General features: G+C 30.7%; 1 protein-coding gene across 2 annotated transcripts in view; it reads left to right on the top strand.

The window, feature by feature from the left end:
- Positions 1-10,366, top strand: part of LOC106462247 (NF-X1-type zinc finger protein NFXL1-like) — a 47,393-nt gene that overhangs the window by 12,204 nt on the left and 24,823 nt on the right. For both annotated transcript variants that reach the window (XM_013922147.2, XM_022389448.1), the window contains 5 exons: positions 5,097-5,233; positions 6,755-6,933; positions 7,187-7,348; positions 8,413-8,513; positions 9,128-9,242. In XM_013922147.2, coding sequence (XP_013777601.2) covers positions 5,097-5,233; positions 6,755-6,933; positions 7,187-7,348; positions 8,413-8,513; positions 9,128-9,242 — 694 coding nt within the window. The remainder of the gene's footprint in view (positions 1-5,096; positions 5,234-6,754; positions 6,934-7,186; positions 7,349-8,412; positions 8,514-9,127; positions 9,243-10,366) is intronic.

The raw sequence follows: 10,366 nt of genomic DNA, 5'->3' as shown, positions 1-10,366 counted from the left end.
GTTGGCTCTCTTTATTATAAGTGTTATATGTTGACTGCAAGTGAAGTGGCACAGTGGTAAGTCTGAAGGCTTATAATGCTAAAACCCAGATTTCGATACCCATGGTGGACACAGCACAGATAGCCCATTGTGTAGCTTTGTGCTTAACTGCAAATGAACAAAAATTTAAAAAAGTGTGATAACCTTTTTGCTGCCTTCTTTCAGATATGTCCAAATAAACATTTATATCCACTGACTGCAAAATTCAGATTAACCCCACAGCTACCAAAAAAGTTTCCCTCTAAAGTTATCCACCAAAAAATAAAAGTATGAATTTGACTCTTTGTATTACTTTTCAATATTGAAAGAAACTTTATTTTCTATATCTGACAGTAATATTCCTTGAAAACTGTATTGGATAGTGAAAAATAATGATTTAAACAAAAAATTGAGGAAAAAAAGAAAACTTTACAGGAACCCATATAGAATCTGTATGTGTTGGCAATTTTGTAATGAGGCATATAAACATCCAGGTTTCATGGCGTAGAACACAGATGGCAGCATGCACGCATGTTTGGTGATGGTTTCAAGTATAGAGAGATATTCCCACATATTGCAAGACACTTTTTGGGAATCAGCCTGAAAATTAATTGTGCAATGAAAGGGTAAAAAAAAGAAGAAATTTATATCATTGCTGAACATTATAAAAAAATTATTTTTGTTGTTTGCTGTATTTCTTTTTAATATTAGAATTCAAAGAAAAATAATATAAATACCATGAAGGACCTCAATCTTTATTTGTTTATGTCATACGTGCCAGATGCTTCTTTTACTTTTAGTTTAGAAAGATGAACATCTCATGTTCTCAGATATTTTCAAACTTGCATGCAATGGTGCATATGTTACTCTAGAGAGTGAAGACAGCAGGTTTGGCTGACATTAGTATTATTTGCTTTTCACACTTTTGTTTGTGTGCAAGTGTCATTTCTTTGGTACTTTGAATTTTGTCCCCCGCTGGGACAGCAGTAAATCTTTGGATTTACAATGCTTAAAATCAGGGGTTCGATTTCCTTCATTGGACACAGCAGATAGCCTGATGTGCCTTTGGTATAAGAAAAACACACACAACCACACAGATGACATGGTTGATAGATGCACTTTGAAAGATTTGATTCTAATCAAATTAGTATTTAGTGGATTTTTCAGTTTTGAGCAGAGTTTTGCCTAGTATAGAAGATCACTTTGAAATTAAGAGATAAGTAGCAAATGTCATAAAATTTGCACACAATTATGATTGGATTAAAGTTTTTGTTTTGTGTCTTACAATAAGTAACATTTTTTTAGTGTAAAACTTGTGTTCAGTCTCTTTTCCAAATTGAGTTAGGTCAGAATTCAGTTTAATGCTATAATTTGTTTTCTACTGATTCTCTTTTTTAGAGCAGTTAATCTTCTATCAGTAGGAAATCATTGCACCCTGAGGATACCACATCTTGAAATATCAAGAGATGTGAACAAAAATGTGTTATTAGTATTAAACCTGAAAATATGAGCATGGTTAAAGAACAGTAAGAAAAACACTTAAAAAAGGACCACAAAAATTGTTTTGCAAAATATTAATTTTTTCCTTATTACACTAGTATTAATCTTTCTTATATTTCCAATTTTATTATTGTAAGTGTATTTCTTATTTTTTGTTTTGTAATATAATTGTGTTACCTTTGTATGCTTTTTAAGTATAGTTAATGACATTATCTGGTAATTTGGAGAGGCTAGATTACTCAACTTGATGTTTTATTCTTAGCCTGTATGCTGTATATATGAAGAAAAGATGCAACATTGTGGAAAAATGTCTCTTGTATTAAAAAAACATAAAACAAATGGTGTTTTACAAATATGCACCTAATATTGTGATTAATTTTTCACATTTAGGTTAACAATTTATTTTGTGTGTGATAAAACAGAGTATTTATTAAAGCTTTATGGGAATACAGAGGTTGAGTATTAAAACAATTTTGGAGCCGCAGAGTGTTGTTACAGTCTATGTCACCATGTCCAGTCTCACTCTGTCTGACAACCATATTTCTTGACAATAGCCCTACAGCATAGTTGTCATAAGGCTGACATGTCCATAATTGATATAGCGTACAAAGATAACAGTGACCTTGTAGCCATTTCAACAGTTCAGTCACATAGAAATCCATAGGTGCTGCTTCTGGTGACTTGAGCAGTATATCTTTGTATGGAATAACACAAATGCCTGTTTTATTCTCCAGCAAAGTTGACTGGATATGTCATGGAATCAACTTGTTTCACTTTTCCTGACAAAGATTCTTCTTGGTTGTTGTGTACTGTTGTCTGGTATATGAGGATAGCTTTTTTCAATGATTTTTTATGTTCATAGGTTCTCACTTATTACAAGATGCCACACTTTGCCTACCTTGTTTCAGGTCTTTTTCTGAATGGTCCTACTTCCCCAAGTTGCTCCATACTCCTTTGTTTTTGAATGCCATTAAATATAAGGAGTATATCCACCTTGGAAATTCTAAATTCCTGATCTGAACACATTTTTTATGATCTCAAAGAAGTTTTTGCATCAGAAAAGACTGGTACATAGTATTCCCAAAAGCAACAAATTATTGGTGACATCACACTACCCATGAAATGTAATTCTGATAAACTCTTTTCCACTACAAATGTATCATGTCTGTGGTTGTCATATGACTTCCTGATTTGCTTGTTTTAAATCATTTTAATATAACATAGTCAACCTTCTGCATTACTTAAATTTTTCACTTTTAAATTGCTGTTTTTTAAGTAATATGCCTACATTTTATATATAAAAAATATATTTTGTAATGATATTTAATCAAAAATAAATTCCAACAAGGTACCTTACTTCTGCTCTCATACATAACTATTCTTCTTCAATGCTGCCCTCTATTTGCAAAAATTTTTTTGCATGCCACAAACCTTTCACTCTCCCACATCCCTCACTTTGCATGGTTTAATTGATTCTCGCATGCAAATTATCATGTGACAAACATCCATCAATAGTAGTGAAAAATTAGAAAAAACATTTCCAATTAAATATTAAGTTCTACAACTGGGTAGAAATATAAAATAATTCCACTTCGGAATAACTTACAAATATCACTATTGTATAATAAATAGTAAAGTTGCTAAGATAAATTGATACAAAGATACCAAAAAAAACTTGAAGAGAGCACAAACTAAACATCAGAACACAAGTACTGCCAAATGAGAAGTGATTGTTAGCTTGAATAGCATAGAGGGAGTCACTTAGGTGTGCGGATTTCTTTCTGCCAACATGGTTGTGTTTGGTTATTCATTTTAAGTTATGAATTTCGAATTCTCAGTTACCACTTCAGAGGTTATATTTTCTGTCAGCACATTTACACTGGTTTCAGGTGGTGGTCCTTGACTGGAAAATTATCAGTCAATGTCTTTATGCCAAGGATGTTACTGCATTTGAGGTGGTTCTAGTCTGTTTGATTTGAGTGGGATATATATGTATGTTATTTCACTCTGCTCACGTGTGTTCTGTTCACAGATTGTTAGTGGGATGTCTCTCTCTGGTTGGCTGTACTTGAGGTGAAGATGGTATGATCCTCTTTCCTACCCCCGCAAGGATGTCGGTTCCTGGCAGTTGAGTTTTAGACTCTGTAAAACTGAGTATGAACATCGGAGCAACTCAGTACCGTGGAACATAAACTCACAACTATCTCTTTTCTTTACTTTGTTGAACATTCAAACCAACTTTGTGCACACACCCCTCTATTGTTTAACGTCATGTTTTTGTGTTGTTTTTTTTTCACAGTAACTTCAGATTAAAAACTATGTTTATGTTAAAGATAGAATAAAAAACTGCATTTGTAGTTATACATAAGTGTCATTCTTGTCAAGCATGCTTTGATACACCAGTAGTACAAAATGTCAGTTACAATGATGCTTCGGTGAATGTTGTCAAAATTTTAATTTCCACAAATCCAGCAAATACATCCATACGTGTACATTTTGTAGCAGTCCAGTTTCATGTTCCAATTGTAGGATGTAGTATCTAAGAATAAAGTTAAGTTATTCTCATCAAGAATATAAAATCTTCTCTCAACAAAATGAAAAATGTAAAGAAAATGCTTCTCAAGTTATAGGATTTTGGTACACAATTTTCTTGGACAAACAACTAAAGATAAGACTATTTTATTATTTCTGTTGTTTTTTTTATAAGAGTTGGAATTACAGCTAAAGAAAGAGGAAGAAATGTATTATAAACATAGACCAATATCAGCAACAAACAGGAAAATACAAACCAACTAAAGGGAAAGAAACCTGTTATAAATGTAGATGAATATCAGCTACAACAGGAAAATACAAACCAATTATAAATATAGTTGGAGATCAGCTAGAAACAGGAAAATACAAACTAGCTAAAGGGAAAGAAACCTGTTACAAATATATTTGAATATCAACTACAAGCAGGAAAATACAAGTATTTGTAGGTTATTCAAAATCAAATAATGAGCTTCAAGAAACATGGCATTGGCAAAGTCATAGAATATAACAAGTCTAAAAAAATTATTAAATTGCAGGAAATTTATTCTTGTCAAGATTTTAGTAGTTCTGATGTTTGTATTACGATATTTTTTTATTTATTTAGGAAATTGTTGATCTAAATGTTATTTTCATCATTAAAAAGCTTTATTAATGCTCTATATATTAATTGTTTTTAAATGATATATCTTTAGTAGTAGTCTTGGCTCGTCGTACCTAGCAAAAACTCTAAAAATTAAGTTGATAAATGACTTATTTTATGCATTTTCCATTCTTTGTCCTCACTAGTTGTTTGCTTTGGGAAGGTTATAAGCGAAATAGCTATTTATCGCAGAATTTATTGAAAAACATTGTTTGGTAGTGTTTTTTTTTATAAACATCTAACAAAGGCATACGTGTCATACTCGCACTCATTTTACAGTATCCAAAATTTGTGGTTGTAGGAACAAAAATAGTTTTAAAATTAAGTGCGTGTATATATGTATGTATTATGCATTGGCACACATACATACGGAGTTATATTTTGATATTTGGTTTTCTTATTACAGGTATGGTCATGCAAAGGATGTTACTGCATTCTTCATTTAACATGTATTCAGAAGTGGTCGAAGGATAGTCTCTATCATCAAACTCACTCGTTAGATGAAAGTAGTGAGATAGATAACACAGCAGTAAAATGGTGTTGGTAAGAAAATTAGATTAATACATCCTGCATCTTAATTAATGATGTTTTTGTTCCATGAGAGCTGTTGCCTTGTTAAGCTGAACTAATAGTTAATGTATTTCTTGTCACAGCTATAGAAAGTTGTGTGAGCTTTTGAATATACTTTTTAGCCATGGCATAGCAGCTCATAGAATGGCTGGGAGTTTTTTTCAAGTACAAGCTTTTAGCTCATATCTCTGTCATCTATTGACCAATTTTAGATCTAATTAGGTTTGGGACTCAGGAGGTCAAACACTTTCAGTTGATGTATTTGACCACACCCAAAGTCACATAGATTAATTTACTCTAATTCTGCCTTAAAGAATTTCAACTTGTGGGTAGAGATTCTGATGAGTAATAAAATCGAATTGAGTATATGTTTGCCCCATACTTAGTATTGCTGGTGCACAAAAATATAGCTTATAAAAGGGGAAAAAAAGGTCTCATAGTTCAATTTACTTTAATCCTGCCTAAAAGAATTTCAAGTGTTTCTTGTTTTTATAGGGATTTGAATATCCAGATAGTATGTTCATGTTTTTGTAATAACCAATTCTTAAAAGGATGTAAAATTTGAAAGTTATCTTATTATATATGTACGCTTTTTGATATTTTATTTTAATAAGCCTTAATATGTATTTTATTGTTGTTTCACAGAGAACACAGTTTTTAAAATTATTTTCCAAAGGCACATTCGTAGTGGTTTAAAATACTTAATAAGATAACATCACCTTTAACATGTCACTTTGGTTATCATGATAAAGCTGATATGGCAAGTTACCATTAAGTATTCAAAACTTTTACTGTAATTAACTTGGAAAAGATTAAGAGTATAGTTATTTAGCATAGTGTTCAGAAAAAGCAGATTTATGGAGTTACTTAATTCTTGAAACTCGCTTTTAAAATTCATTGTCACTTGTAATTTACATTCCTCATTTGAAAAAGCTTCTTCCAAGGAATGATTCAGATTTTGCAGAAGGTGATAGACTGAGTGAAGTTGAAGATATTTGGTAAATTATCATTTTAAAGCAAATAAATATTAACACAAACTTGTAACTTAAAGCAAATAAATATTAACACAAACTTATAACGTAAAGCAAAGAAATATTAACACAAACTTGTAACTTAAAGCAAAGAAATATTAATACAAACTTGTAACTTAAAGCAAAGAATATTAACACAAACTTGTAACATAAAGCAAAGAAATATTAACACAAACTTGTAACTTAAAGCAAATAAATAACTCAACTTTGAGAATCACTTTGATAAAATTTACAACTGGCAAATGTAGAGTTAAATCTTTTGTATTTGTTTTGTGGACAACTCAATATTTGTGATGATAAAAACGATACTGAATCTGTGTTGTTAATAATCATGCATTTTACTGATGTAATTTTAATGCATTTGAATATTGTAGATTAATTCAGTTGTTCAAGACTTGATGTAACCACATTTTAATTAGATTGAGCTGTACATTATTACTAACGTAATAGTTTCATTTGTTAGCCCAAAATGTCGAAAAGAATACACTCAGATGGAAACACCACAGAAATACTTATGTTTCTGTGGGAAGACTGTCAATCCACCATTTGATCCATGGCTGATACCCCATTCATGTGGACGAACCTGTGAACACAAACTTCAGCCTCTTTGTGGCCATGTGTGTCTCTTACTCTGTCATTCTGGTAACTAAGTCATTTGATGTATTTTGTATTATTGTTTTTGTGGTTTTTGATAAATAGTTTTAATTTTCAGAATCTTATTACATAGATAAAAAATAAAAACAAAACAATGATATCTGTACTTCCTAATTGTTTTCAACTATAAATATTATAAAAGAATAAATGTAATTTGCTCTATCTTTTTCAACTTTCATGATAATTTAATAAAGGGAATACTGTACTTAATTCTAATAGATTCAGTTCCTTTTGTATTAAGGTCCTTGTCCACCATGTCCAAAAACTGTGAAGACAAATTGTTACTGTGGGCGTCAGAGTCCAGAGATAAGAAGGTGCAGTGCCAGAGAATGGTCTTGTGGGAAACGATGTGGTCATCTTTTGTCATGTGGTCAACATAACTGTGATGAACCTTGCCATGGAGGTATCACTGATACTTAAGTAATTTTTTTATGAAGCAATAGCAGTTTATATAAGAAAATACTTCATTAGAAGTCTGATTCATTTACTAGTTTCTCCAAATTTTGAACCAGTTAGAATCAGTTGTATTGATTTTGTTTTATTGGTGAAATATTTTTAACTTGTACTTCTGGAAAGAGAAAACTGAAATTATCAGAAATAATATTATATTTTTTTTTCTCTTTTTTTTGAGAAAGATTGATGCAAAAAAAGTTTAGAAATATAATTTATATTACATTTAGAGTGTACTCATATACATTATTGTACTTATAATGATTTTTTCCAACTGTTGTTAGAGTATCAATGTCAGTATTTTGAGGAACTTGCACTTAAGTTTTGAATGTGTTCGTATGAAAAACTTCTACATAGCTTTATAAGATTGCTTCTGACAGTCATCAGAGAAGAAGCAGATGAAAACAAAAACAAAGAAATCATGTTAACTGTAATTTTTTTCCACCAACTTAATATAGGATAGTTATAAATATAAAAACAAATTCATGTTTATGCTAATGCATTTTTTTATAATTTAACCTGTGATAATGTGGTTGATCATGGCTAAATAATTGTAAATTTTTATTTCTTAAAAGCTGATAAAACAATAATCTATATAAAAATTTGAAGAGTGAGTGCTTAATAAAGATTATAAGTAATGATACAGATATAGAAATTCTCAGTATAAACAAAAACATCTTGCAGTCCATTTTTGACACCTGACAAACCTTAAATTCCATCTTTTTATTTATATTTCTCATTCTTGCTATTCTTTAGATGCTAGTTCTTCAGTTTTAAGTAGAATGATACTTGTCTGAAAATTTCAGGATTTTGAATGAGCAAATTGTTGAAACAAATAAATCATAATCTTATGATGCTAAGTCTAATTTCTAAACCTTGGTTTTGAAAATTATTTACAAAAGATCTAATAATGTTTTTCATGTATATTGTACTTGGCATTCCCATATATATCTCTCAGTAGAGCTGTAAGAAAAGTTTTACTTTAAGATCACTGATATCACTTCTCATACTATGCAGGACCCTGTCCTCCATGTCCTCGTCAAAGTTTCCAGAGCTGTATGTGTGGTCAGAAGAAGACTAACCGACCTTGTGCTAGTCCCAAGTGGCAGTGTGATGCTGTAAGTTATGATAAGCAAATAGTTTATACAATTCAAAAGTACATTTTGTTCAGAATAATACTTGGCTGATGACACTTTAAAACTTATTTACATTTTTATGCAACGAGGTTTAGATCACTTGTAGTTTAGTAATATGAAATGCAAAATTTTAGGCTTAATCTTACAACAAAGTTGTGAGTGTTTTGTAAACTATATGTAATAATGAACTATTTTTATTGTATGGATGTTCAATAGCTGATACAATGTGCAGTCTTGAAGAACTATGAAATTCAGTTACATGGTGTAATATACTGAGCACACACAACAATTTCATCAAGTAACTTGCTAGTATCAGCAGCCATCAAACTAATTTGTAAAACTTCTTGCTTTTGAATTAATTTAAAAAAAGTATGCTAGTAACACATACAGCCAACAGAAATAATTTAATATTTTTTCTATATAGACACTATTAATGTCTATATCTTGAGCAGTATCCGTATGGGTGTTATTCTGTCTTATATCTTTAAAGTGATACTACACATTTCCTTTGGTTTCCTGATAGAATTGACAAAAACAATGATGTAAGAATTAATTTTATTTTTAGCCTTGCTGAATTTAGTTTATTTTTTGGAAAGGTTTGTGGCCAAAAGCTTTCCTGTGGTAACCACTTTTGTGAAAAAGTTTGTCATGGAGGAGTGTGTGGACGTTGCCCTCGTGCAGGACCTAGATCATGTCCCTGTGGAAAAACAAGTGAGTTATAAAAGTCCTGTTATTGTGTGATTAACAGACTAAGAAAATGTGAACATGTATTTTCATGAAGACTTTTTATTTCAATAATGGAAAAAATGGCAGTGAAATAAATTATAGGGTATTACAATCCAGTATTATTGTTTATTGGTTTATTGTGTAATGAATTTCCCAACCATTTATTTTATGTTTATGATTTAGTATTTTGACTAGGTCTCTTTTTTTACCTTAACCCTTAAGATACGGGTCACAGGTGAAAGGCCATGTCATCTCGTTTGTTGACTCACATTCAAAATTTTATTGAACTACTATTTCATGAATTTATGCCAATAAGTTTGGTATCAAACTGTAGATTATAATTCAACTTTTAGAACTATACATTACTCAATTTGTTAATTTAAAATTAAATATTAAAAAAAGACAGATAAACATCAATTTTTATATGTCACGTGGTATGTTGAATGCACCACTGGTTCAAATTAGATGTTTGGGAAGTCAAAATACTAAGTCTATAGTTTCATATGAAGTAGAAGCTCAAATTACAGATATTGACAAGCTAGAATATAAAATAAGAAAGTCTTTGTCTTTTCTATATGCTAAGATATTGCTCACATAATAAATCAAACACAGTGGCACCCCGCCCACCTCTTTCCATTTTTGGAAATGCTCCCTTATATACACTTACTTCTCTATATGACATGAATAACCAATCTGAAGCTCAGATTGTCCCCCTAGTGGTTTTTTCAGCCTTTCTAACATACCTAGCACCATTTCTTTCTTTTAAACCAAGATTTCAATGAGGTAGGTTGTACCTTTAGTCTGCTCAAAATTTCATATTTTTTTTTAGATCCAAATACAGCTTAGTTACTAAGTTTGATAAATTATAGTAGAATTCTATGGTATTGATGTAGTTATTTATGATTTTTTAGTTATTCAAAAATATATATAAAAAAACCTAAACAAATATTTTGTTTCATGTCCTCCACTTGGAAAATTTTTAAAGGCTTAGCAACCTACGTCAAGCAACAACTGAATACGAAGGTCGTAACTAGAAGAGATAATTGTTTGCTTTACTTCTTTACTTACTGTTCTAGGTTTTAGGAAAATTAACTTTAAGAACTTATTTC

The sequence above is a fragment of the Limulus polyphemus genome, unplaced genomic scaffold, assembly GCF_000517525.1.
Source record: "Limulus polyphemus unplaced genomic scaffold, Limulus_polyphemus-2.1.2 Scaffold1125, whole genome shotgun sequence".
Taxonomy (NCBI): domain Eukaryota; kingdom Metazoa; phylum Arthropoda; class Merostomata; order Xiphosura; family Limulidae; genus Limulus; species Limulus polyphemus.
This window is presented reverse-complemented; position numbering and strand designations above follow the sequence as displayed.